This window comes from Strix aluco, chromosome 21 (genome assembly GCF_031877795.1).
Source record: "Strix aluco isolate bStrAlu1 chromosome 21, bStrAlu1.hap1, whole genome shotgun sequence".
Lineage (NCBI taxonomy): Eukaryota > Metazoa > Chordata > Aves > Strigiformes > Strigidae > Strix > Strix aluco.
Genome location: NC_133951.1, coordinates 150,816 through 176,486, shown reverse-complemented (window position 1 = coordinate 176,486; position 25,671 = coordinate 150,816). Strand labels below are relative to the sequence as shown.

Genomic DNA, 25,671 nt, shown 5'->3' with positions numbered 1-25,671 from the left:
ACAGCCTTGTCCCCTCTCCTCAGCTGCTGGCGCCAGGAGGGATCGAAGGAAGCTGCTGGTGTTCACCTGGGCCTCTCCCTTTGCACGGGGGGCCAGCGGGGTGAGCAGCCGCGTTGTACGAGCCTTGAAATGGCTGCGCTGAGATAAGGAGCCTGTTCCCAGAGATAGGAGCTTTAGCTGAGGGGGCTCATCCTGCCACCACCCCAGGGCTCATCTTGTGCCTGGGATGAGCTGAATTGGCACACAGGACTGAGCACCACCTCTGACTGCTGCATCCCACATGGAGTGGGAATGCTCAGAGCTCATGGTGAGGGGACCCTCTGCAAATATGGGGTGTTTCTCCCAGCTCGATGCTGTTCTGGGTGGCTCAGCGCTCTCCGAAACAGGCAGTGAGGGATTGGGGAAGTCTGCAAGTCCAGCCTGAGTCCTCACGCCAAGAGTTGCTGTTTTGCAGAAGAATGGGAGGAAGAAAGGTACCCCCCCATCCCCATTGTCCTCTCGCACCAAGTATTTTTCTTTGAAGAGGGAAGTGAGAGTGAACTCAGTAATGACCTGTGGCGTGGGGATCGCAGGCAGATGGCTTGCAGGCAAGCTGTACCCCTTGCCTCATGTAAATAATGACCTGGGACCCCTCAGCCCCTTCCAGAAGGTGCAGCTGGGGCCGAAGCACTCGCACAATCATGCCCATGCACCCCGTGTTTAAGCCAAGCTAATGAGGAATCGAAGTAGCTCAGAGTAATTACTCAGTTCTTAGATAAAACCAAGTTAAATCAATGCTGGTAGCCTGGGGAATCTGTGCAGTGCCTGGAAAAGAGCTTTCCTTGGGTCTGGAGAGTGCTGCAACCCTTTCTGCAGTGCAGCTGGGGAGTAGCCGACCCCTCTGCACATTCACTGGTGGAGCCGCCCTTGCTTCCCTCGCTGCTGGTGGAGATTTTCGCCCTTTGCTCTTTCCGAAGCCGTTGGGGTGACTCAAAGCCTCCACGTGCGTGTTCCCCAGTTGTTCCAGCCCGAGGAAAGGGCCAGCGGGTCGCGGGTCCCCCTGCGCAGCCACGGCCCCTCCAGCAGCACCCACCGCCGCAGCCGGTGCGTCTCCACTTCGGGAAGCAGAGTGGGTTTGTGCGGTGCCGCCTATTTGGGGTTATTCTGCTGTGAGGGTGCGTGGACCCCTGGGAAGGGGGAGCAGGGAGGGGTGGGGTGGGTGGGCAGCGGCACAGAGGGACCCCGGCTCACCCCAGCGGGTCGAGAAGCCTGTGGGTGCCAGCACTCACTCTGCCAGAGCAGGGTGGGTTGTTGTGCTGGTAAAAATTAATGAGGGTGGGAAAGGAGGCGCGGCTGGGATGTGGGAAATCCTCCACGTGGGGTGCTCCCAGATCTTGCAGGCAAATCCTTCCCTTCCCATACGGATACCGGCGGTGTCACCCCAGACTGCCGGGGAGAGCGGGGCCACGCACGCTCCCGGCGATCAGACCCTTGCAGCGGGGAAGCCCAGCACGTGGCTGCCTTGTGCAGCGGTGCGAGCAGCCATGCACCCTCCCCAGCCCTCGCTTCCCTTCCCCGCAGGCAGGCAGGCAGGCAGGGCTCTGCCTGCTACGCCTTTATCAGCAGCACCCCGCGCAGCCCCCCCTGGCCGGCATGCTCCATCTCCCCTGGTAGCTTTGCTTCCTTCCAGGGCGTGCCACGTGCTCCAAGCTCGCCCGGGCTGAACAAACCCGCCTGTGGTTGCCCAATGTCCTGCCCGATGTAGAAAATGGGAGAGGATTTCCTAATGGCAGCGTGGGTGAGGTGCGTGTCGGCTGCCTGCGTGCCCCGGTCCGGCCGGGCTCTCGCCACCCATCAGACATCCGTACCCCACCTCGCTACCCCAACAGCCGTGCTGGAGATGGGGATTAAAGCTCCTGTGGGTGCCGGTGCCCCCCGCATGGCTCAGCAATGGAGGAGAGGGAGGGGGCGGCTTAAAACACGCCCTGGAATACAGAGGTCCTCTCTCAAGACTCAGAGTGAAACCTTGCATCTTGGAGGTTTGCTGACCAGTCCTGCTGTGGCGGGGTTGGCACACGTGGGGAAAAGATGGAGTTGCCTTTGCTGTGGTGGAGGGAGAAAAAAGAAAAAAATCAGCGTGATGTCGTGGTGCTGGGGCGTGAAATGGTCCTGCGTGGGCTGCAGGGGGGCCTCTGTGCTGTGGGCGTGGGGCTGTACAGGGACATGAAGTCTCTTAGGGATAGGAGGGTTCCTGCAGTGGTGCCATAAAATGTGTTTCGTCCTTTAAAAAAAACCCTGAATACTCAAAGCACAAAAAATAAGCAGAGGGTGAGAGGAGGGAGGCAGCAGACAGAGCCTGGCTGCTCCTCGGCTCAGGGGTCGGTGCTCTCCAGGTCTCCCCATTTGAGTGGGTCCACGAGAGACTGAGGCACACACAGGTCTGGGCTTTCCGAGAAGAAAGAAAAATATTAAGATAATTAGTTCTCCATCCCAGAAGTATTTTTCCTTTTTTTTTGGTGTGTGTTTGTTTGTTTGTTTGTTTTTCCATCATGTCTTTTCATTTCAAGAGCGGTTTGTGCTGGGCTGCTTCTCTCAGAAACTGGAAAATGGTAAAAAGCTTTTAGGAAGGGAGCTGAAGAGGGGGAGGGTGCCGGGTGGCCGCTCGGGGTGCTCTGCCTGGGTGCGAGGCCACAGGGGCTCAATGCTCGGAGCAGTTGGACTGACTCACTTTCTGATCCGGGGCTCTTAATAACCAGGAGCACCTTTTAACGAGGCTCCAGCCTAGAGAAAGGTCTTTAAGGCGCTCGTGAATCATTTATGGCAGCCGCCAGCTCTGCCTGATGGACTCTTGGGTGTGAGCCTCCACGATGGCTGCGGGGGTGGTCGGGGGCTCCCCGGCATCGCTGAGCCCTTTCTCACTGCCCGATGGAGAGGGAAGAGCAGGGGCTCGTCGTGCTTAGGGTGATGGGTGTGATGGGTGCTTGGGTGCTCACAGGGGGTCCCGCTCCCAGCCCCACACCCTCAGGTGGCTCAGAGCTGCTTTCCCCTCCCAGCTTAATTGCACCAGCCTGATGTACTTATATTCCAGCACTGGTAATGTTGCCTCTCCTCACGCCAACAGGCTCAGGGAGAGCAATCCCGACCCTTCTCTGGTGCTCTGTGCACCCGCTGTGCCCTGCATACATCCCCCTCCGACCAGGGCTGCTCTGCAGGGTTGTCTCCGGTGTCTCGTATGATGGTTGTGCTTGGTTGTCCCCAACTCTGCTCTGCAGGTTTCTGCTTGGCGGTCCCTTTGCATTGCTCAGAGCATCCCAACATGTCCCATGGTGATGCCTTGTACAAGCCACGTCACTTTTTCCATCACTTGCTTCCTTGGGTGTGCTTCCTTGGGTCAGTGTCTGTCGTGATTCACCCCAGGGCTGGGAGCCAGCCCTGGTCGCCCTCTCTGTGCCTTGCCCGGTTGAAGACTAAAACCTCGTCCCAGTTGCTCACCAGTGACTGCAACACATCTGCCCTCTTGGGAGGGGGTGGGGGCTTCACCCCCCTGCTGCTGGAGCACGGGCCGTGTCCGTCGCTGCTGGATGTCAGGCTTTGGTGAACTGCAGCAGACAAGAGCTTTGAGAGGGAAGATGTGGGGGATCTCTTCTTATCAACCAGACCAGGTTACACCCCTCCACCCCCCTGCCTGTTTATCACTCTCCCACGGATGATGGCAGCGTCCCCAGTGTACTTCTGTCTCTCCCTGGAGATCTTTTCCAGCCTGAAGTGACACTGTGCTACCCTCGAACCCCTCTTCCAGCTGGAAGCAAAGCTCCTACCAAGCTCAGGACGTGTTTGTGGGTGCTGAGTCCCGTGTCCGTCCCCCCCCCCCGCTGCTGTCCCCACAGCAGGACGTTCGCACCGCTGCCAGCTCAGCACGTCGCCGTCGCCTCTCACTTCCCTTTCCTAACCCCGGGGCAGAGCCACCACGTCCACCCCGGGTTCCTGGGGACTGGGCTGAGGCTCCCTGGGGATCCGCAGCTGCCAGCGCCGAGGGGCTGTGCCCTGCGGAGGGGACTGCTGGTGGTGGGGCTGCTGGGCAGAGAGCAATGCTCCTGCTGGCATAGCCCTTCATCCCGGGGCTGGGAGGGTGAAGGGGACCCAAGGGGCCGAGCTCATGGCAGGTCTGCTCTGGGTGGAGGTGCTGGCTGTCCCCTTCGCACGCCGAGCGCGCTGGGTAAGAGCGGAGCCAGGGCTAAACACTCAGGGAGCTGGAAGATGCCTTCCCAGCACCATCCGCGGGGAATTTCTCTGGCTGGCGCAGGGTAAAGCTTGTGGGTCAGTATCTGTGCTGGGAGGTGGCTGCTGCACCCAACCCATGTGGCCAAAGAGACTTCAGCCCTCGGGGGCTGCTGCCCTCCTCCTCCCACTCTCTCAGTTCCAAATAATGTGTGTTAATGTGCAGAGCCATGAAAACTGCTCTGGCCACCCTGCGTGACCGGGACAGCAGGTGCCCGCTGGGCTGTGCCCGCCGGGTTGTGCCAGCTCCCCCAGAGCCGCGTCACCTTGCTCGGGGCAGGCCGGGTCTGTCCGTCCACCCACGCTGCATGGGGAGCTGGTAGGGAGTGGGACGGGGCTTTTAATCGTGCTGCAAACCTGCTTCACCAGGAAGCACAGATGTCCTTGCCCAGGGCTGCCTGTGGTGTGATGGGAGCAATTAGGGATGGGATTTTGGGCCAGGAGCGTTAAGAGCGGGGCTACACAAAGGCACCATGTCCTCTTGCACCCCTGAACAGCACCGTTTGGCTCCAATTTCTGTGCTTCTGGCCCTACAGCTGATAACCATTCCCCAGGGGTGGAGGAGGATGAGGGTGTCCCGGGGCTCGCTCCAGCCCTGGTGTGTTCCCATCCCTGGCTCCCCGGAGCAGCTGGCACCTCAAGCTCATTGCTGGCTGCCCTGGGAGGAAAACAAACAACATCTCCAGCTCGCCAGCGGGACGGAAAGTTTTGCTTGCTGGGGCTGGACCGCCTGGCTGGCGTTCTCCCAGCTTAGCAGCTATTAAATACCTCAGCGAGGCACTCGCCTTTCGTGCCTGCTCTTTGTGGGTGAGAGCTTGGCCTGGCAGGAGCGGGTGAAAACTCCCTGCCCGTCCTGCACAGTTCCCCTGCCACGGAGCAAGGTGTGTTGCTGCAAACGGCGTTTTTTCCTCCTTCTACCACCCTGTGCCAGCGGCTGGTCCATGTCCCCGGTGTCTGGCCGCTGGCAGCCCTATCCCCAGGACCTGGGGAGCTTTGAGCTCAGCTCTCCCTCTTCCCGGGATGCTCCTGCAGCCTTCGCCTGCTTTCCCATGCGTGACTTCTCATTGCAGGCTCTCTCCCCACCAGGCAAGGCAGGAGGAGTTTGGCCGTGCTCCGGGGCTCTCGTGCGTGAAGGACAGAGGAGGAGGAGGAGGAAGAAGAGGAAGGCCACCACAGGTGTTGCCATCGAGACGCGCTGTGCAGGATCCCTGCCACTCTTATGAGGTAGGGAGACCCCGGCGGGGACCAATAGAATTTTGGGGTCTGGTTGCTCCCAGCTTTGGTGCTTAACAGCAGCGAGGGTTGAGGCAGCAGCTGAAGTGCTGGCAGCACCCAAGGGTGCTGCTTCGGTGCCTCTGGGGAGGAGGGGAGGCAGGCAGCATGCCGGGATGCTGCCTGTGATCACGGGCGCTGCCTCCAGCAACATCTTGCTGCTCCTAGTGGCATCTGTGTGATGGCTGCCTTGCATCTTCCCACCCGGATCCCCCCCCGTGAACTGATTTATCACCAAGGCCGGAGAGGAGCAGGGTTCATTTGGGAGTGAGGACCCTGCCCTGCCACCAGCCAGGGCTGCTGGTGCCCCTCGACAGCGGAGTCTTACTGAAGCCACCGCTGGGGTTGGATCTGGCATTCCCCCTGCCACGCACATGTCTCGCGTGTCTCCAGCGCTCACCCTGTCCCTGCCCTGCGGTGCCCCAGCCAGCCCGGAGCCCATTTTAAGCCGTGCAGGGGCAGGTGGGAGCAGCAGTCTGAAACCTGGCCCAGGAGCTGCTGAAGGGCAGTGATGCTCTGAGTGCCACCAGCTCCGGGCTCCCATGTCCTCAGGGAGCTGGTCCTGAACTCCCATATCCCCCAGGAGCTGGTTCCATGCTCCTAAAGCCAGGCTTTGCTTGTGGTGGGGTCTGAGGGGAGGGTTGTGCTTGGGACTCTGAATGCTGGGGGAGCTACAGAAGTGCCCCCGTGCCTGCCTCCTGCTCGGACATGTGCTGCCAAGGGGGACCCCATTGCAGAGGGGGCTGGGGGGGTCTCGGTTGCCCAGCTGACTGCTTGAGCACCCTTACTCAGTGAGAATGGAGCTGGGGGTGAGGCCATGGGGCTGCGCTGGTTATTGGGATCCTGGGCAGAGGGAGGAGCCAGGCTCATGGGTCGAGCTGGCGTTTTGCAGACAGTGGCACTGTTGGACTCTGAGCTCCAACTCAGAGGTGGTGGGTGGCAGCCGAGGAGCCCCAGTGGGACCCCTGGGGGGGGCCAGAGGACTCTGCCATCCCCCTCGGGTGGAGAGGGCCAGCTCCCATCTCCCCTTGTGAGCAGATCCCGTAGCGATGCCGGTCCTCGTGGCTGGCCCGTGGCACACTGAAGGGGGTGAGCGCGGCAGGTGGCACCATCCCCATGGCCATGGCTGGGCCGGGGGGACAAGGGATGCTCGTAAGACCTGTGTGAGTCTCCTGGGCACTGGCACATGGTCGTGGGGGGGGCAGGAAGAGGCCAGAGGGAGCCGTGCATCCCTTCAAGAGACCCTGTAGCCTCTAATCGGATCTGGGACTCGCTCCCTTGTGCTCGGATGGAATTACCTTTCCTGAGAGGTACTGGTGCCAGACCCTCGGGAGCGGATTGCTCAAGGAATTAACCACCTTTTGGCCATTAAGCTTCCTCCTCCTTGCACATGGTGCCAGGGAGGATTCAGTCTCCCAGCCTGGTGTATGTGAGCACGTGCCAGAGGGGAATGTCCTGCATGGCCCCTCCCACGGGGTGCCCCAACACGTGGGGGACCTGGCTCCGTGGCCGGAGGTGGCACAGGCTGCCCCAGCCCCTCTCACAGCAGCCAGAGCTGTCCCACATGGGGGGGCTGTGCTGCATTTGGGGGGGATGTGAATCTGGTGTTCTCAGGCTTTGCATGTCCCCTGCCTGGCTGCGTCCCCTCCCTTCCCACTCTGCCCTGCACGGACAAGATAAGCACTTTGCAGACCCCCAGGAGTGCCTGCAATCCCCCTTCGGCTCCTTCGCTGTGCTGAACCATGAAGGCTGGTGCCCTTGTATCTGAGAGACACAGCTGTGTGCCATGGGCCTGGCTGGGACTTGCAGGGGTCCCCCCTGTGTCTCCCACACATGTGCTGAGTTGGTCAGGTGCATCCTGATGGGCTGGGAAACCTGCATGTCCCACAGGCATGTGCCAGGATGCCGGGGATGCTCTGACCCTGCCGCTCCTGCCATCCCTCGCTCTGCTCCCGGCAAGTAAAGGGGTGGTGCGGGTGGTCCTAGGGGACTGGGAGCAAGTGGGTGATGGAAGCCCTTCTGTCCACCCAAACCCGGGGAGGAGGTGCAGGTTTTGGGGATGCAGCGGCTGGGCTGATGGTGATGAGGTCTCGGCAGCATGGCCAGTGGCACACGGGGCTGAGACTGGTGAGACCCCATCTCCCCTTGGGACTCCACACACGAGCTCCTGGGGAGATATTTCTTCCTCTCTCGCTGACTCCTTGCACTCCCCCAGCCTGCTGGCCACCACCAGCCCGAGATGTCAGCCGGCGACAAGAACGGGGGCAGCCGCTCCAACAGCAGCCGCCTGCAGAGCAAGAAGCCCCCCAACCTCTCCATCGTCATCCCCCCGCGGGAGGCAGAGGAGGATGGCACCCGCAAGGAGGTGAGCGACGGGGAGCTGTGTCCATCCCACGCTGGGCTTGGGGGGCTGCTGCGTCTGAGGGATCCCCCCATGCCATCTTGTCCCTAATGCCCTGCTCTGCCTTCCAGCCCTCCAAGGTCCCCATCTACCGAAAGAGCAAGAGCCTGCAGGAGCCCCGCTCGAAGGGATGCGACAGCTCGGAGCGCCGGCCCGGCTTCCGCCGGCAGACTTCCCTGTCCCAGAGCATCCGCAAGTGAGGGCTGGGGAGCGGTGGCGTGAGGGCAGGGTGGGCTCCGTCAGCATCACCGGAGGGGTCCCTCAATCCCCGTTGGGGTGTTGTGGCTGTGGGTACCGGCAGAGGACTTGGGATGGGGATGGAGAGTCGCAGGTTGGAAGGGAACACCGTGGAGGGTTTTGTGCAGCTCTCTTTGACTCCCTGGTGTCTGCCTGGGGATAATCCTGCAGCAGAATTGTTTAGTGCTCATTCACACTGTTGTTTTGTACACTGGGGAAATTTCTCAGCCCTGTTTATGTAGGGCCTTCACAAGCGCCTTGAGCCGTGCGTTTGCTGCAGCCCAGAGCCGATGCAGTGTCCCATGGAAGGAGCAACTCTCGGTGGAGTTACCTCTCCAGAGAGACCCAAAGGCCAGCGACCCCTCTGCAGCATCCCTTCCCCTTCCCTTCCCCCTTCCTTGAGACCCATAGCCGGGTCAAAACTGTCCTGCTGCGGGCTGAGCCGACACGCCCCAACCCAAATCGTCCGCCAGAGGGGATGCCCGGGTGGGATGGTGGTGCCCGGGTGGGATGGTGGTACCCGGGGTGGGGGGTCCAGCTGGGTGACGAGTGTGCCCATCGTGCGTCCAGGGGCACGGCGCAGTGGTTTGGCGTCAGCGGCGACTGGGAGGGGAAGCGACAGCAATGGCAACGCAAGAGCTTGCAACACTGCAGCATGAGATACGGCAAGCTGAAGCCTGCCTACCGCGACATGGAGCTGCCCAGCCAGGAGGTGCCCTCCTTCCAAGGCACCGAGTCGCCCAAGCCCGCCAAGATGCCCAAGGTAGAGCTCTGGGCATGGGGTCTGGCTCCCAGCCTTGCTTTCCCAGCACTGACACCTCTTCCATCCTCCAGATCGTGGACCCGCTGGCCAGGGGCCGTCCCTTCCGCCATCCCGAGGAGATGGACCGTCCCAACACGCCCCACCACGTCCTGCCCCCCCTCACCCCCGGTGTCGTCTCCTTGGCATCCTTCAACAGCATCCGCTCCGGCTACGGCCGCCTGCCGCGCAGGAAGAGGGAGTCTGTTGCCCACATGAGCTTCAAGGCAGCTGCAGCCCTTCTCCGCGTGAGTTTTGGGGACCTGGGGGATGTCGTCATCGTCCTGACCTGGGTTTCAGCTCTGTCCCTCACCCATCGTCTTTGCTTCTTGGCTTTTTGCTTTGCACAGAAATTGCTGTCTCTCCAGGGTGGGTTTGAGGGGGAAGGTTGGTGTTTTTTAACCTGACGTCTGCTTAAAAAGAGAAGTTTTGGTGAAAACTGGACATCCCTAGAAAAAAGCAGCTTCTGAGTTTCACTGCTGAGGAGCCAGGAAGCTTCTCCAACAGCTTTCTAGCCCCTGGGGAGCTCTGGGCAAGCCTCGGGGAGAGGGACTGAGACCAAATGGGATTCAGATTTCACTTGTCATGCTGACTAACATGGTCATGGTCTAATGCTGGCTCTGAGGAACTAAAGGCAGCAACTGCTGCCAGCTCCTGCTGCTTGCCCTTCCCACGCAGCGGGTTATGGTGCCTGGTTGGGATTTAATCCTTGCCATTTGGCTTTGGGGAGGGAAGCTGCGAGAAACCCTCGGTGCTACAAATCCTGGGGGACTTCTGGTTGCTTACCCTCATTTGCTTCCCCTGCCAAAGGGACGCTCTGTCCTGGAGCCGCTGGCTCCCAAGCAGAGGAGCAACAAGAGGAGCTTTGTGTACCCCAGCTTCATGGACGAGGACATGGTGGACCCTGCAGATACCCTGGACTCATCCTTCTTCAGTAAGGCAAGCGCCGTTCCACGCCAGCTGCCGGAGCGGGGAGGGGTCCTGGTGCCCCTGCACGGGGGCTGGACGTGCAACGGGGCTCTGACGGGGACCCCCGTGTTGGTGCTTCGCCCTGCTGGGAGCAGGGACATGGGTGGCTGCTGTGCCCGGTGCTTCAGAGCCCCAGTCTTGGTGATGCTCCTTGGGGGTGGCAGGAAGTGATGCCGCCATCGTGGGTGTGTTTTACACTGTGATGTGCAGTTAAGGGGATGTCAGTGGGGATCCCCCCCTCCCCAGGCTCCAGAGCCACCTGGTGATGGGCATCCTTGGGCGGAGGGAGGTTTCTCACCCATCGCACATGTCCAAAAACACATCTCTATCCTCCTTCCAGATGGACATGCACGACGAGACGTACTCCATGCCTGATGATGTCTTCGAGTCGCCTCCTCTATCAGCCACGTATCTACGCATGCACCCGGCGGGGGAGGATGCCAGGGTGTCCCCCGAGGTGGAGCAGCCCACCCCGTGAGTTCCAGCTCTCAGCCAGTCCAGCCCCTGAGGCTGCCCATGTCCCCTGCTGCAGTCAGGACGCCATCCCTCGCCATCCCTGCTGTGGGGCACTGGGCACTTCTGGTGTGCTTCTAGGAGGATGAAGCCAAGAGATGCCCCTAGTCCTCATCCCAAGCATCCTCTGGCCTTCCCCAGCTCTGAGCTGTGGCCATGGGGTTGCACGTGGGGGATTTCTCAGCTGGCCCCTTTCAGCAGGTGTGATGGGTTCCTCCTCTCTCTGCAGGTGGGAGGGTGTCCGGCTCACTTCGGCCTCCGCCGACGCCAGCCCAGCTCCCCGGCGAGGCAGGCGCATCGCTTCCAAAGTGAAGCACTTTGCCTTCGACCGCAAGAAACGCTACTACGGGCTGGGGGTGGTGGGGAAGTGGCTGAACAGGACGTACCGCCGCAGCCTGAGCAGCATCGTGCAGTCACAGCTGGAGATCACCGACAGCCACCGGTGAGGGGGGACCGGTGGGACAGGGATGGGCACGGGGCTCCTCAGCTGTAACTCAGATGTGTGTATCCCTCAGTGCTTGGGGGACTGCAGCATCCCTTTGCCCAACCGTCCTTGAGTTGCTCAAATTTTGGCTCCTTTCCTCCACAGGCCGTATTTCACGTACTGGATCACCTTTGTCCACATCCTCATCACCTTGCTGGTCATCGGCACCTACGGCATCGCCCCCATCGGCTTCACCCAGCACGTGACAACAGAGTTAGTAAGTTTAAGAGCTACTGGCCGGGGCTGTCCCCTCCCAGCCTCTCCCATGACAGGTCTGGCTCTGATATGGCAACCAGCTAGCTGCTGAGGAAAGCAGGGCTGGTGTCTGGGGGTGCCTTCAACACCTCGGAGGGATGATCCTTCCTCTGGGGTTAATCCTGGGAGCCTGCAACCAGCTGCACTGCTCCCCCAGCACCCAGGCTGGAGAGAAGAGCAGGCATTCATCTTCTGGGGGGGACTGTGACCACCAGTGTCCCACGCTGTTGTGTTCCTTGCTAAGGCTGGGAGCATCTTGGGGCGCTGCTGGCTCCTGCTGTTTGAGAGGCTCCATTAAATCGCTGGGCAGGGGTTCTGCGTGTGCGGGACAAGCAGCAGCATGCGGCAGAGCTGCTCTCCCTCCCACGTTGCTGCTGGGACCCAGCAGCCCTTCCCCTCGCATGAAGGGGGCTGCTCAGCCCCCCGCGAGCGGAGGGAGACGGGACTGCACCCCAGGGGATGGGGAGCTGACCCTGGCCTGGCTCGGCAGGTGCTGAGGAACAAGGGCGTCTATGAGAGCGTCAAGTACATCCAGCAGGAAAACTTCTGGATTGGGCCCAGCTCGGTAAGGGCTCTGCCGGACCCCCAGCCCGATGCTCGGCCCTCCACCGGCCTCTGCACCCTCTGCCCTGAGTCAAGGGGGGTCCCTGGGGTGCTCCTCCACCTGGACAGGAGCTCGACCCCTCATCCCAGCTTGCTGTCCTGGGCCCTTGGTGCCCCCATCCCTCTGGGACCTGCTGCCCGGTTCTGGGGGCTCAGCGGCGCTTCCCAGAGCTGCAGCACCACAGTGGGATGGTCAGAAGAGACCCCGTCCCCTTCCCACCCACCTTCCCTCACTGGGGTAACGGAGGCTCAGGACTATTACCTGTGGGGACCCTGCTGAGCTCTTCCTGGGGCAGCTGGAGGGAAGGGAGGTGTGGGGGGTGCCACGGAGTGTCCCCTGGACTGACATCTCCCTCCCAGATCGACCTGATCCACCTGGGAGCCAAGTTCTCCCCCTGCATCCGGAAGGATCGGCAAGTGGAGCGGCTCATCCAGCGTGAGCGGGACCGGGAGCGCGGCTCCGGCTGCTGCGTCCAGAACGACAACTCGGGCTGCATCCAGACGCTGCCACAGGACTGTTCGGTGCGTGCCGCCGGCACCGGGAAGCGCTGGGGAGAAGGGGGAAACGATCTCTCCACCCTGCACAGCACCAGAGCAGGATGCGTGCGGGGTCGGAGCACTGTGTTCACCCCCGTGTCCTCAGTTTCTCCATCTTCCCCGCAGGAGACGCTGGCGACGTTCATCAAGTGGCCGGGCACAAACACGCCGGCCATGGACTCGGGTGAGAAGCGGACGTCGGGGGCCGTGTGTCACCAGGACCCCAGGTAGGAGTGACGGCTGCGGGGGGGCAGCGCGGTCACCGGCTGTGGGCACAGCAGAGGTGCTGCCTGGGGCTGCGTTTCCAGCTTGGATACCTCGAACTCTCTTGTCCAAGGGGCTGGGGGGCTCTTACGTGCTGTAGGAGAGCGATAAGGAAGAGGGAATCGGTGGGGAAACAGAGGTGGGGTCTGTCCTCAGCGTAGGCAGCAGTGGGTGATGCCGTTGGCTTGTGCTAGCCCCTGCCCACCCTGCTCCGCTGGGATGGGCGATGCTGCGAGGGGAGTGATGGGGGTGTCTGACAGACGTGGGTGCCGCGGGGTTCGCCAGCGGAAGGTGTTTCTGGGGGGGCGGTTGTAGAACACCAAGGTGCAGGGTCCCTCCCAGGCCAGGGAAGGGGCAGGTCTGGGGCTGTGTGCCCGTGGGGGGTTGTGCAGGGAGGGAGACCCATCCCAACCCCCCACCCACCTCCTCCCACCAGGACATGCGAAGAGCCGGCATCCAACCCACCCCACGTGTGGCCCGATGACATCACCAAGTGGCCGGTAAGAGCCCGGTGGCACCATGGGTGGCACCGCACTGGCAGCCTCCGTGGGAGACGCAGCAGGCGACGAGCCGGGCTGGGGGCTGCGGGGAGAGTCTGGGGCTGGACCCTGCCCACGGCTCCTCTCCCTCCTGCTTGCAGATCTGCACCTACGAGACCCAAACCAACCACACAGGCTTTGCCCACATGGACTGCCAGATCAAGGGCAGGCCCTGCTGCATCGGCACCAAGGGCAGGTGGGTCGCAGCGATGGGGGTGCTGGGCCCAGGCTTGGCTCCCCGCTCTGCCTCGCTGCCTGTTGTTGCTGTATCAGAGCTGTGCCAGGGGGAGAGGGAGGTTACGGAGCCTTGGGGTGGGTGGGAGGTTTGGTGGAGGCAGGGAGCAGAAGGGGATGCTCGGGGGAACGGGGAACAAGCCCTGTCCTGAGCGAGCCTGCTGCCTGCCCTCTGCCCAGCTGTGAGATCACGACGCGGGAGTACTGCGAGTTCATGCACGGCTACTTCCATGAGGAGGCAACGCTCTGCTCGCAGGTGAGCGGGGCCGGGAGCCGTGGCGGGGGACACAGGACACCATGCCAGCAGCTGGGTCACATATTGCTGTGCTGATGCCCAGGGGCTTTATAGGATCCTACCAGGAATGGGAGATGGTTGGGATGGGTGTGAGCAGGGGGAATGCAAAGTGCAGGGGCTTTCCCCGCTATCGGCTGGACTCCTGCTGCCGCTGCGTGCCCGCCTTACTGGTGTGGGGCAGGAGGAAATGTAGGGCTGGAGCCAACCTCTCCCAGGCAGCACCGGTGTCCTTGGGAAAGGCACATCCCAGGCAGGAAAACGGCCCTTCAGCATCTCCTGGGGCACTGGGGATGCTCGGTTGCTCCCTCCCCAGCGCCTGGGCAGTGTGGGTACCCTGTACCACCCAGTGTACCCCCACAACTGGCACATGGCATCGTCAGCCACATGTCCCTGTGAGCCATCCGTTGCTCCCTGCGACTCTGGGGTGTGGGCTGAGCTCCCGTCACCCCCCAATCCTGCCGCCTTTGCAGGTGCACTGCCTGGACGAGGTCTGCGGCCTCCTGCCCTTCCTCAACCCTGAGGTCCCCGACCAGTTCTACCGCCTGTGGCTGTCCCTGTTTCTGCACGCTGGGTGAGCCACCCCCCCCTGCCCCTGCACCCCCAGGGGATGGGGGGGTGACTCGGGACCGGAGTATCCATTGAGATGGTCTGTGATCCCTGATGGGTTGGGAGAGGAGAGGGGAGGACACCCCCAGACTACAGCCACACCTGCCGTCAGTGGAGGGTGTTTTGTAAGATGTCTCATGCCCTGGGGCAGCTGGCGGGGGGGGCTTTGGCAGGACAGGAGTCTCTAATGTGGGGTCTCTCCCCCCAGCATCATCCACTGCCTGGTGTCAGTGACGTTCCAGATGACGGTGCTGAGGGACCTGGAGAAGCTGGCGGGCTGGCATCGCATCTCCATCATTTTCATCCTTAGCGGCATCACAGGCAATCTGGCCAGTGCCATCTTCCTGCCGTACAGGGCAGAGGTGAGGGCTCAGGGGGCAGGGGGCTCTGCCCACATCACCCCAAACCCAGCCAGCTCCCTGGGGACCAAAGGACACCCCCTCCTTGTCCCTGTCCTGGCAGAGGTTTGGGCAGGGGACTGCAGCACAGAGCACTCATCCCCTGGCAGGTTTTGCCACGGTGGGGGGTGGGAGGCTGGTGCCCCCATGGCAGGGGGTGTCTCTGCCCCACGTGTGGGGTTCACACATGCCACGTGGGTCACGCATACCACGTGTCGGTGTGCGTGCGGGGTCCCTGGGCGGGCAGATGGCTAATCTGCTGGCAGCGAAACCCTGCTGGGCTTTAAATGAGATCAGGCTGAGCACCCTAATCCTCCCGAGGGTGCGTCGGAACGGGGCTGGAGGGGGCTGTGGCCTGGGAGGGGGTGATGCTGCCTGGCCGCTGAGTCACCGAAAGCACTGGCTCTACTGAAACAGCACCGGTGTGCTCCCCTCTTCTTCCTTCTGTGCCAGGGCTCCCACCCCTGAGCCCCACACCAGTGTGAGTGCAGCCCTCGGAGGGATGCAGGAGCCACATGTGTTTTGCCAGGGGAGGAGACAGTCCCTGGGGACATGGGGACGTGTCCGGGTGCGCAGGGTCTGGCCATGACTTCCCCCATCCCTGCAGGTGGGCCCTGCTGGGTCCCAGTTCGGCTTGCTGGCCTGCCTCTTCGTGGAGCTCTTCCAGAGCTGGCAAGTGCTGGAGAAACCCTGGAAAGCCTTCCTCAACCTCTTTGGCATCGTCCTCTTCCTCTTTGTCTGCGGCCTCTTGCCGTGGATCGATAACATCGCTCACCTCTTCGGCTTCCTCAGCGGCCTCCTCCTCTCCTTCGCCTTCCTGCCCTACATCACCTTCGGCACGGTGGACAAGTACCGCAAGCGAGCCATGATCATCGTCTCCTTGCTGGTTTTCGTGGGACTCTTCGCCTCGCTGGTGGTCTGGCTCTACGTCTACCCCGTGAACTGGCGCTGGGTGGAATATCTCACCTGCCTGCCCTTCACCAGCAAGTTCTGCGAGAAGTACGAGCTGGAGCAGGTCCTGCACTGACCCCGCCGGCGGGGACGGGGCTGGGAGAGGCGCCGGCAGTGATGCTTTCTGTGGGTGGATCTTCACCAGCCCGCAGGAGATGGTGGCTCCTCTGGGATGGGGCAGAGACCCTGGGCATGGCTTCATCCTCAGGGCTGGTGGGTTTTGGGCTCCCCCCTTTAAATGCTGAGGATGCAGTGGGGAGCAGGGCTGGACCCATCCTGCCCTGCACCCCTTTGGGGCTGCTACTCGGCACTGAAAAGCCATAATTAGTTTGGAGACTGACCCTGGCTGCTGCCTGCATGGGGAAAGGGCCGAGGGAAGTGGGATTTTGGTGCATCCACAGCCAGGCTGGGCTCCTACCCCTGGGGCAAGGGGCCTCAAAAGCACCTGGGAATGAAGCTACCAAGGTCTCCTGCCTGTGCCTCTGCCTGCCCAGGGCCCCATCCTGCCTCAGTGCCCGCAGGCACTGCAGCTCATACTGTGAACACGACCCCTTTTTTTGCAGGGGCACTTTTTTTTATCCACAGCTCTTTAGGTTGAGGGTTTCCCCCACTTTGAGCTCCCCAGGGTCTCTGCTGTGGCTCTGAGGTGTTCAGAGCTGGGCTTTGAAGGTATTTTTCAGTCTGGCTCTCACATCCGATGCTCCCCTGAGGATTGGAAGGGGGCTTGTGCTTCCCCACCTGGGCTCCTCACTGGATGGAGAGGCAGGACTTAGGGCAGGGGGGGCTGCTTTTCCCCTTATTTCAGTGAAATTCCCTTTTTGGAAGCGGAGAAGTGGCATGTACTGCATTTGTAGTGCCATACTGCAAGAAAGACATGGAGAAAAACACCCTGGGAGGCTTGTGTGGCTGCTCCTGAAGCCCACAGACCCCTCAGGAAGCTGTTGGTGCTCCTGCCTTTCATTTCTGCCTCGAGTTCCTGCTGTAACCCCTTTCCCTTTTTCAAAGCGTAAGGACCCGAGTAATCCTCCCCTTCTCAAGCAGTGCTGGATGGACGGAGAAGCTCAGGATGGGGCAGTCGCCTTCCCCATTCCCTGCCGGAGGCTGCACGTCCCCCACCTGCCCCCAGCCCTCGGCTGCTGCTCCCCAGCATCTCCTCCTCCCTCCCTCTGGCCACAGGCACGAAGGCAGGTCCTTCCCGGGGTCCGGGTGACTCCTCTGGGCTGGTTTAGATGCAGGCTGGTGCCGGGCTGTCTCTCTCTTAGGTGTTGCTTTGGCAGGGGTGGGTCTCAGTGCTGTTAAATGGGGGAAGGTGTGAATCCCCCAGCCGGGATGTCCTGGCATGAGTATTCAGGGGCTGGGAGCTTGGCTCCCTCTGTCTACAACCACTTTCCAGGTGACCCCAGGAGCTCTGTGGCACCTCCGTCTCTCCCTGCATCCCTCCCTGCATCCTCCCATCCCTCCTTGCATCCTCCCTCCACCACGGGCCAGTTTTCAGCCCCGCTCTGTCCCTCTGGTGCTGCTCCAGCCAAAGACACCTCATTTGTCTCTTTTTGATACTTTTTTTAAAAGCTGTGGGTTTTTTTCCCCCCTTAATAAATTTCTACCTGTATTTAATGAGATGCACAAAGCCTTTTCTGCCTTCTCGGGTGCAGGCACTTTTAGGGAGTTCTGGTTGTTTTGGTGATGGCTGGTGTGGCAGGGAGAGGCAGGGATGGGAGCGCCTGGGGCCAGTGCCCTGATGTGCAGGGCTGTGGTGTCCCCCAGTACCCCTCAAAGCCCTCCCTGGGAGGGGCACAGGGTTTGAAGAGCCTCAAGCAGAAGGGGAAGCCAAATGCCTGAAGCAAAAAGACCCCACGGAGCCTCCTGACCCTGCCCAAGGGCAGAGCCACCCCTGCCTGTGCTCTACCCTTCATCCAATGACCCAGAGCTGGATTTGCTCTATCTCCCCCAAAACTGAGATGCCCCAAGGGGTGTTGGAGGGCTCCCCTCATGCTGGCTGGTGCCCTCCCTCTGGCTGTCGTGAGGAGGTGAGGGTCGGAGCAGGGCAGGAACACACAGATTGTGTAGAAAACCACCACCACGTCTTTATTTGCTGCTTCACAACAGCCCAAGGCGTTTGCAGAAGGCTTGTCCTGGGTCTGAGGGTGGGGAGACTGTTTTGGTCTGCCCCCCCCCCCTCCCCCCCCTCCCCAGGGAGGCTCTGCAATGTGCGGCTGGGGGTGATGGTGGGCTGGGGGTGTGCTCCAAGGGGTCTGGAAAGATGTCTGCGGGTGGGGGGGGGCTGCTGGGACCCCTGCCTGGTCTGGGGGGTGCTCAGGGAGGGCTTGGCCGTGGTGCGTTCACTCATGGTGGTGGGAGGGGGTGCAGGCCTGGGGGCACACAGGCTCTGCTGGGTGTCTCAGCAAAACGTGGCTGCGAGGGCTCTGAAATCAGCGGAGCCCCCCCCAGCTGCTCCTAGGGCAAGGCCTTTCCCTCCCTGGGGGACACATGGCCCTGTAGCCCCCCCAGGCTTGCCAGCACAGCCCTGGCTAAAGCAGAGACTGGCAGGGGGGGTGTGTCAGTGCTTCCAGTGCGGCCAGGCAGGAGATTTCTGTCCCCAGCCCTGCGGGGCTGGCGTGGGACTGAGCTGATCTCCTGGCTGGAAGGCAGATGTGGTGGAGGGAGCAGCTGTAGCCAGGGAAAATGTAGAGCCGTGGCAGGGATGGAGAGGGGTCGCAGCCGCTCATCCCACCCGCCCTCAACAGCCTCTCTCCAGCCCGCCCCGCCCCCGACCCGAGGGGGCTCAGCAGCCGCTGTTCCTGCGCATGAAGGCATGTCCCCGCACGGAATGCTGCATCTCGATGAAGGCCAGCTCCCCCACCGTCACCTCGCAGGGACCCAGCGCCTCGAAACCGCACTTCTGGTAGAAGGGCACGAGGAAATCTTCGCACATGAGCAGGGCACGCCGGACGAAGGGCAGGCACCGCAGGTACTGCAGGTACCGCCACAGGAGGATGGAGCCCTTGCCCTGCTGCCGGAAGGTGCGATGCACGGCCAGCACGTGGATGTGCACCGCCGTGCCCCGCGGCTTGTGCAGGGTCAGCGCTGCCTGCCGAGGGGGGGCGGGGGTTAGTGTGACCGGGGGGTCCCGTCCTCCATGTGTCTTGGTTCCCCACCCCAATGAACCAGAGTCCACATCCTCCCCACAAAGGGAAAAGGGTCCCAGTGCCATCCCCCTTCACCTCCCCCCATTATCCTTGGAGGCTTTTTGATTTTAAAATGAATGTTGAGGGGAATTACTTGGCATATTTTTTAACAGCATCAGGAAAATTAATTAATGAGAAAGTTCATTTTCACCAGAGCAGCCCTGTAGCAGTTAATCTTGGGAGAAGGCTTAGTGAGTAGCCTCTGGGCCCTGGGGAGCTTCTCCTCATCCCCAGGCTCTGGCAGTGCCTCTCCCAGGGCACAAGCTGGGGAGAACAGGGTCCAACTCTTACCTGGCTGAGCCTCTCCTGGTCCCAGAGGGAGCCGATGATGAACGCCACGAGCCGCCCTTCCTCAAACCAGCCGAGGGAGAGCTCCGGGCACAGGTTCAGAAAGTGGCGGATCTCGTCCAGGTGGAGGGGACAGTCCCCCGAGACGGATATAAAGGCTGGAGGGGGACAGCAGCGAGCACAATGAGGGGGACTGAGGACACCCAGACTCAGAAAACCCCCCAGCGTCGATGTAGGGGGGAAAGTGGGATGTGATGGGGAGAGATGGCGTGTGTCCTGCTGCCTGTGTGGTCTAAAGGAGCTCTAAGGGACACGGATAGCTGCAGGGAGCAGCTCTGCTCCTCCAAAGGCAGCCACCCCCCCAGCCCAGGGACCAGCTCCCCACTCTCATTGCTGATTCCAGGGCTACAGCAGCAGGTGCTGAGATGAGCCCTCCCTCCCGGCATCTCCCCAGCTGCCCTTGCCCTGTGGAGAGGAGGGAGAAATGGGCTGGGGGAAGGCTGGGTGAGGGGAGCTGGGGGTGTCTGGGGTGGAGTGGAATGGGGAGGCTGCTGGGGGTGCATCTCAAAGTGCCCTTGAGCAATAGGAGACAGAGTGTGGTGTCCTTCCTCCCACCTTCCCCCTCTCCAGTCCACTTGCCTCTGGAAAGCTTGGGAAAGGTGCTCCCCGCTTGCCTGGTCCTGCTCTGGGATTGCCGCCCACCACCCCCACCCTGGGCAGCTGGGTGAACCGGGGGCTGTGGTTCTCCACCTCCTTAATCACAACCTCCCCCACCTTGTTAGGGATCCCATGGTGGCCTGGCCACAAGTCATGGCTGCTGGCTCCCTCCCTCATCACCCACGAGGGCATGTAGAGGGGTTTTGGCACCACGGTGTGCCCTCAAGGAGCGCAAGGGACTGGAGAAGGAAAGGGAGGGCTCATCTCAGAATCCCAGAATCATTCAGGTTGGAAAAGATCCTTGGGATCATCGAGTCCAACTATCAGCCCGACTACAAAGTTCTCCCCTACACCACATCCCCCAACATCTCATCCAAACAACCCTTAAACACATCCAGGGATAGAGACTCCACCCCCTCCCTGGGCAGCCTATTCCACTGTCTGATCACTCTTTCTGTGAAAAAGTTTTTCCTAATGTCCAGTCTAAGCCTCCTCAATCTCCAGCCAACGCCACCAGGCAGGACCTCCCCGGGGCAGCCCCTCACCTTCCCGCTCGATCTCAAACACGCTGATGGCGTCCTCGGGGCTGAGGCAGCGAAACTCGCTGGCGGGCAGCGTGTGGCGGCGCTGGCCCCCGGGCGAGCTCCGGGGGGACCTCAGGTGAACGGGCTTCAGGAAAGGCAACGGGCTGAGTGCTGACATCCTCCTCCTCCTCCTGCCTGGCTTCCCACCACTCCGTCTGTTCAGGGCCGCCTCTGCCGGCTCCCGGCCCCCGCGGCGTCGCGGCACCCTTTAGTTCAGCCAATCTGCTCCGGCGCTCTTAGCCACTGAAAATACCTGTTCATCACATGTGGGATTAGGCTGCTTGCCACCTTTTTCCTATACATATGTGTGTATATATCTATCCATAGCAAATACCTGCCCACAGTGACCCCACTGCGGGTCTGCTGGCGCTGCGAGCTGGGGCCAGTGCAGCAGCCTGGCACCAGCTGTGGGTCGTAGCAAACTCGTGATCTCAGGGATGTGGGGGCCAAAAGCCTGGTGACCAGCTGCCAGCATCCAGGCAGTGGGACAGAGCAGGGACAGGGGCTGTTAGAGCTGGGGGAGCAGGCGTGGGGCTGAGCATCCTGCCCTGACATCCTGCCCCACACCTCCTGACCCGGCCCATGGCAAAGCCAGGCAGCAGGATGGGCAGGAGAGCCCCAGGGCACGTCCAGCCCCTGCCCTAGGGACAGGCAGGGTGGGATGTGGCTGCGGGAAGCTGAGGGGCTGCAAAATAAGCATCTCTGGGGGAAAGCTCTGTGTGGTGCTGCATGATTGTCCATAAGCGAGAGGTCAGTGACGGACACATCGGGCAGCCAGAGCTGCCTCTCAGAGACAGCCCAAGCTGCCAGGATTTGCTCCCATTTCCAGCTTGCTCAGCAGATAAGCGACACAGCTTAGCCCCATTGGGCTCTCAGGTCACGTCCACGCTCACAGACATAGCTGGGATGGGTCAGTGGCAGGACAAGTGGGTCCCTTCTGCCATGAGCCTCAGGCGTCCCACCTGGGTGAGGTGCCCCCAGGATTTACCCCTGTCCCAGGAACTTTGGGCAGTATGATCCCACCAGGCACAGCCCATCCCGGGACATGCCGCCTGTGACACAGGACCCCAGACCCCTCAGTTCTCCCAGGAGGGTCACCAGCACCTGAGCTTGCCGAGCTCCTCTGGCAGCACCCGTCCTGCACAGCCCAGCCAAATCCCTTGACCTGGATCAGAGCCTGTAGCTTCAATCTGCCTCTGCTTTCATGTGTGAGTGAACCAAGTTAATAAATCCAGAGAGAACTACAAACTGAGCGAATAACTTTGCTAAGCACACGCATCCCACAGGCAGAAATAGTGGGAATTGCTCCGGGGCCATCCATCCATCCATCCATCCCTGCTCAGCCTAAAATTCAAGCAATTTGCAGTAAAGCCAGTGTGAAGCCAGGTCATTTTTGATTATTGTTTGAGAGGTGCTGGCTTTCCCTGCTAATTATAGTCTTGCCTCCAGCTAATAGGATTTATAGAAACAAAAGCATTACCAGCACAAGCATTGCACAGGGCAGAACCAGCGCAAGCTGGGAATTTTCCATCCTGAAATGCCAAGGGCTGGGTGCTTGAAATGCCTGTTTTATCCAGTCCGAGGTGAGATGGGGTGTTGTTGTGATTGATTTTCAATGAATTGCTGGTTTGGCAGGGGGTGTGTATCTAAGGGATCAGGTCTATCAGGGAGAGGGAGTTTCTTTTGCAGGGAAACTATTTAGCATCCCCAATGCTCATTCTAGTCACCGAGAACTGTGATGATGCTGGGAATGGGTGGTTCATGCTCCCAGAAATGGTGTAGGAGGGAAGTAAAGGGGTGGCCGAGCTGGAGGGGAAAACGGGGTGCAGGGGCAGTTGTAGTGTTTCTAGAGCTTATTATCAAATCTTTTGGAACTCCTCATCCTGCTAATTGGATTAGGGGCTCATCCACCTGGATAAATCCCAGAGCAGGCAAGAGGGTAGGCTCTGGGCACCTAGAAAATGCAACGGTGGTTTGATCCTGGGTGGTGCTGAGTGCCTGGGGCAGGTCCGGGGGTTGCTGGATCAAGCCTGAGGATGGCAGGGCAGAGCAGCCAGCTGAGTACGGCCTCAGGCAGGGATGGCGTTTCTGCTGCCGTGGGAATTACGGAGCAGGATCATGGACTCATAGAATAGTTTGGGTTGGATGGGACCATTAAAGGTCATCGAGTTCAACCCAAAACCTTCAGCTAGATCAGGTTGCTCAGGGTTGTTTGCTCCCCAATACCCACTGTTAAACAGTCCACTGTCCAAGAGCAAGTCTTTATCCCAGATCATACGAAGGCTGGAAAGAACTGAAGAGCAGAAAGTCTCTACAGGGACATCCACAGAGCTGGGGGGGTTCAACACCTCTTGTGCAAATGACTGGTCCATTCCTATTAGAGATAACCAGGAAAGGGGAATTAGAGCCCTCCAGCTATTTTTAGAAATCTCCTGAGACCCCAATCAGCAACAGTCTGGTGCAGAAGTTGGTGATGGGGAAAGGCTGCTCCTTGGCTTGTTTTTCTTCTGTTTTTTCCCCTCTGGCACTTTATTTCTGGCAACCCAGGTTATACAGCTGGAGGGCTGATACATTTGTGTTTGTTTTCTGGAAACGAACTTTTTGCTTCGCTTCTTGGCTTCCCCACAGATGCAAAGGGCTTCTGGGGTGGGGGATACAGAGCCTGCAGAGCACAGAGGAACCAGCTGACCTTCCCAGCCCATCCCCAGAGCCGACCCCATGGGGGTACCAGCACTGCTGTTACACCTGGGAACCAGCCAACCTGCAGAGGTGAAGGAAACTCGCCCCAGGTCTCAGAGTGAGAAACAGAGTGAGGAAAAATCCTCCCTCCCTGACTCCAGACATCTGCCTTCCAATGCTCCAACACAGCCTCCTGTACACTGTTGAAGTCACACCCCAGGCTGTATTTTGTGCTGTAACTCCAGACCTGCCTGAGACGAGCCCGATACGTTTGTGTGTATGTAGCAGCGTACGAAAAGCTCGCTCTGGAAATTTCCCCCCCCACACTTGTGTTTGAGCACTAGAGATCAAAGCATCCGCATGGTCCAGGGGGACGCTCACATGTGAATAAACAGGCAAGTCTGCAGTAACCCCCTAACAGCATCTTTTTATTATGTTATGAATGTCTGCCTGGATTTGGAGCTTGAATTTTTAAATGAGTTGATAGTAAGGAGTCATTCACCCAGTTTTGAAGCCGATATTCTTTGCAAAAGAGCTCGAGTTCTCCCCACACCCCAAACATGGAGGGTTTTAGTGAGAAGAGTCCCTGCACCCAGGTTTTGATAGCATGTGTTGGAAGTGTAGGGGCGGGACACGGGCTGTGATGGCAATTGTGCTCTTACCTCCACCAAAGTCACTTTTCAGGCAAGCTAAGCTCCATGCACCAACCTCCGTTCCCTCTGGGGGCATTCCTCCCATCCTGGGATACTGGGGCTGGCAAGTCACAGTGGCCTTGGGACCACCAGCTGTCCCCAAGGCTGTTAGTACCACCGGGATGCAACAGAAACGTGGGTGCTTACCGGACGGGACCCCGCGCTGCTCCGCTGCCCGCCTGGCTCCGGTGGTGCCATCTTGCAGCTGGCAGGAGAGAAGGACCCGGAGTTTTTCCTCCCCTCCTCTGTCTGCTGCACCCTCCACAGCCCTTGCTTATATATATTTGTTATTTACGGAGCACGTGATGACATCCTAAGGAGTTTATAACCCCGATGAAAGACAGGGAGAGGTGAGAGGCTTTAAGGTGACAGGCCAGCAAAAGGATCCCATCAGGCTTTTTTTTTTTTTTTCCCCTGGCATGACTGCCTGCAGAGGGATAAAGCATTTAGCTGATTGCTCTGCACTGAGTCCCTGCTGTGAGCTGGACAGGGAGAGCAGAGGGCTTAGCTAGGAAAGGAGAGCCAGGTACTGTGCCTGATCCAGACCTCTGTGACAGCATCGCGAGCCCGCAGGAAGATGAAGGCAGCGTGGATGAGCTTTCTTTGCAGCAAGGATGAGGAGGCTGCTGGTTGTGCCAGGCATGATCATCTCTTGGGCTTGAGTGGTAAGGAATTTCTCAGGGGAATTGGCTGGCTCCTTGTAGGATGGGCGGCCAGACCTAATGTTTCTGCCCCAAGGAGCTTACTCCAAAGAGCAAGCATCTCTCCCCCGCACAGCCCTCGGTCCCTGCGAGCTATTATGTAAGAAATTGGATAGGCAAAGCTGGCAATATTTGTCTCCATCAGGACATGTGTAATAAAAGGGGGATTATCCCAGGCGTGAGGATGATGTTGGCATCATCATTATCATCATGAACCAGATGCAGCCCTGAAAGAAGCCCAGAGCAGGAGGCAGAGCTGGCTTTGCTCCACTGGAGACATTTCCAGGGGAGCTCAAGACCTGCTTTAGTTTTCAGCCATGGGCAAAGTGACCTGGGGCTACACCCTTATCTCCCTCTTTTAAGTTTTTTTCATGGAATTGAAACAGAAATACAACCCAGCAGCTTTCTGCTCTTCAGAAATGGCATTTCAGAGCAACTGCCAGCCATTAAAACTGAGGCCAGCAGAGCAGAGGCTGGCCCGTGGCTGGAATAGTCAAGCAGGGATGCTGCTCTTGGTGATTTTATCTGGGTCTGTCTCTCCCTGCTCCCACACAGCTGCAGAGGGTCAAAAACTCCATTAAACCAGAGCCACAGCAGTGTGCTGAGATTTACATATTTAGCAGCTCTCTCAGCATCTTCAAAGAGCCCCGAGCTGTCACTCCGGCTCCCAGCCAGGCTGGTCCCTCGGTTGGGGTGCCCGCTCAGGAAGCAGCAATTATCTCTGGGTAGGATTTGCAGCGAGGGGCGACACGTGGGAGGCAGATGAATCACGACTTGTCCCCCGCTCTGCCAGGACTTGGGAATGAAGCAACGCACACGCAGCCCAGGGGCTCCTCAGCTGTGCCGCTCTCTGCCTCCGTCCCTGCCACAGTGCCGGGTTACCCCGGTGCTCGGGGGGATTAAGCTGCTTTTGGTGGCTGCAGCTTTCGCAGTCCCTTGGCCTCGAGGGGCAGGGTCCACCATCACCGGGGACGCAGGTGGCATCAGGATCCTCCTCTGTGTGGCCCCATCAAGGAGTTTTCTCTCCCAAACTCATGTAATCCACATAATTACCAAGCTGGACACTGCTTACATCCCTGTTTTACACTTTCCCCTGGTTTACCCACAGGGACCCGCATACTCAAGAGGGTGACGCTTTTCTCCTGGCAGTGGCATATCACAGGTAGGAGCAGGACTCTGCAGTTTGGCATCCCTGCAAGGTCCACCACAGGCTCTGATTTCATTCTCCCTTGTCCTCCTGCCTTTTCATCAGCTGTCACGGACAGGCAGTG

The 25,671-nt window shown here is 60.0% G+C and overlaps 2 protein-coding genes across 5 annotated transcripts; one reads left to right on the top strand and one right to left on the bottom strand.

Moving 5' to 3' along the window:
* The first annotated feature begins 454 nt into the window (after positions 1-454).
* Positions 455-17,228, top strand: RHBDF2 (rhomboid 5 homolog 2). 2 transcript variants are annotated; one of them, XM_074847160.1, is made up of 18 exons: positions 5,344-5,481; positions 7,745-7,894; positions 8,002-8,126; positions 8,738-8,930; positions 9,002-9,214; positions 9,777-9,905; positions 10,276-10,409; positions 10,678-10,890; positions 11,038-11,149; positions 11,678-11,752; positions 12,151-12,312; positions 12,454-12,554; positions 13,028-13,091; positions 13,232-13,326; positions 13,545-13,620; positions 14,130-14,230; positions 14,474-14,627; positions 15,271-17,228. In XM_074847160.1, the coding sequence occupies exons 2-18, from the start codon at positions 7,769-7,771 to the stop codon at positions 15,688-15,690; spliced, it is 2,493 nt and encodes an 830-aa protein (XP_074703261.1). In that variant the 5' UTR covers positions 5,344-5,481; positions 7,745-7,768; the 3' UTR covers positions 15,691-17,228. The 2 variants fall into 2 exon arrangements, with proteins under 2 accessions (XP_074703262.1, XP_074703261.1); XM_074847161.1 differs by lacking the exons at positions 13,545-13,620; positions 15,271-17,228 and adding an exon at positions 455-473 and having other exon boundaries at positions 14,474-14,624.
* A 633-nt stretch (positions 17,229-17,861) lies between these two features.
* On the bottom strand, positions 17,862-23,981 carry AANAT (aralkylamine N-acetyltransferase). Of its 3 annotated transcripts, none has more exons than XM_074847153.1 (4): positions 23,847-23,981; positions 20,290-20,581; positions 19,091-19,245; positions 17,862-18,281 (listed from the first exon to the last, which is right to left on the bottom strand). In XM_074847153.1, the coding sequence occupies exons 2-4, from the start codon at positions 20,444-20,446 to the stop codon at positions 18,069-18,071; spliced, it is 525 nt and encodes a 174-aa protein (XP_074703254.1). In that variant the 5' UTR covers positions 20,447-20,581; positions 23,847-23,981; the 3' UTR covers positions 17,862-18,068. The 3 variants fall into 3 exon arrangements, with proteins under 3 accessions (XP_074703254.1, XP_074703252.1, XP_074703253.1); XM_074847151.1 differs by having other exon boundaries at positions 17,862-18,702; positions 23,847-23,979; XM_074847152.1 differs by lacking the exon at positions 23,847-23,981 and adding an exon at positions 20,663-20,747 and having other exon boundaries at positions 17,862-18,702.
* Between the last annotated feature and the right edge of the window lie 1,690 nt (positions 23,982-25,671).